Source organism: Helobdella robusta, assembly GCF_000326865.2.
Source record: "Helobdella robusta unplaced genomic scaffold HELROscaffold_95, whole genome shotgun sequence".
NCBI classification, from domain to species: domain Eukaryota; kingdom Metazoa; phylum Annelida; class Clitellata; order Rhynchobdellida; family Glossiphoniidae; genus Helobdella; species Helobdella robusta.
The window spans coordinates 293134-293859 of record NW_008705542.1 but is presented as its reverse complement, the minus strand read 5'-3'; the positions used below and the strand labels follow the sequence as shown (position 1 = coordinate 293859).

Below are 726 nucleotides of genomic sequence, written 5' to 3'. Positions count from 1 at the left end.
TATTAAAAATAACAATAGTTGTAGAAGTAGTAGAAGTTGTAGTAGTAGTAGTTGTAGTAGTAGTAATAGTAGTAGTGGCGGCGGTAGTAGAAGTAGTAGTAGTAGTGCTGGTGGCTGTGGTGGTGAATAGCTGCCTCATTTAGATAGAATTGGTTATTCATGGGATGAAATGAAGCGTCCATGAAGCAATGAAGCCAGCCACAATTGCATGATTGCACGTCGTGTGGTGTGTGTTGTGTGTCTGTGTGCGTGCGTGTGGTGTCTGTGTGTCTGTGTGTGTGTGTGTGTGTGTGGTGTGCGTGTGTATGAAGCAAATGTATAAAACATGTTCTGTCAAACTTTTGCTACTGACTGGGATGTATTCTTCTTGTTAGTCAGTATTTGCGGTGAATTTGAACGCGAATGTTGGTGTTTTTCTGTATATGAGTGTATATATGTGTATACATTGTATATGTCGTGTATATTGTATGTTGGTTTGATACAAGAGGAGTGTGTTTGCGTCGTGTATGTGAGTGTTTCTGGTCGTTCTGCAAGCCTGTATGCCTATCTTTAGAAATGTTCGAGTTGTGTCTGGAATTGAGAATTGTAAGTTTGTTTTATATATTTATGCGAGAATTTAAAACTACCCAACCTCTTGATGGCGGTTTTCTCAAGTAACCAAAGATCAAAGAAACGAATTTTTATCACTCATGTATTTATTTATTTATTCACTCATTTATTTATATA

General features: G+C 37.6%; 1 protein-coding gene across 1 annotated transcript in view; it reads left to right on the top strand.

The window, feature by feature from the left end:
• Positions 1-555: 555 nt before the first annotated feature.
• HELRODRAFT_182919 (hypothetical protein) overlaps positions 556-726 on the top strand; it is a gene marked incomplete at both ends in the record, with an annotated part of 1597 nt that continues 1426 nt past the window's right edge. The window contains one exon of the mRNA XM_009033636.1: positions 556-585. Coding sequence (XP_009031884.1) covers positions 556-585 — 30 coding nt within the window. The remainder of the gene's footprint in view (positions 586-726) is intronic.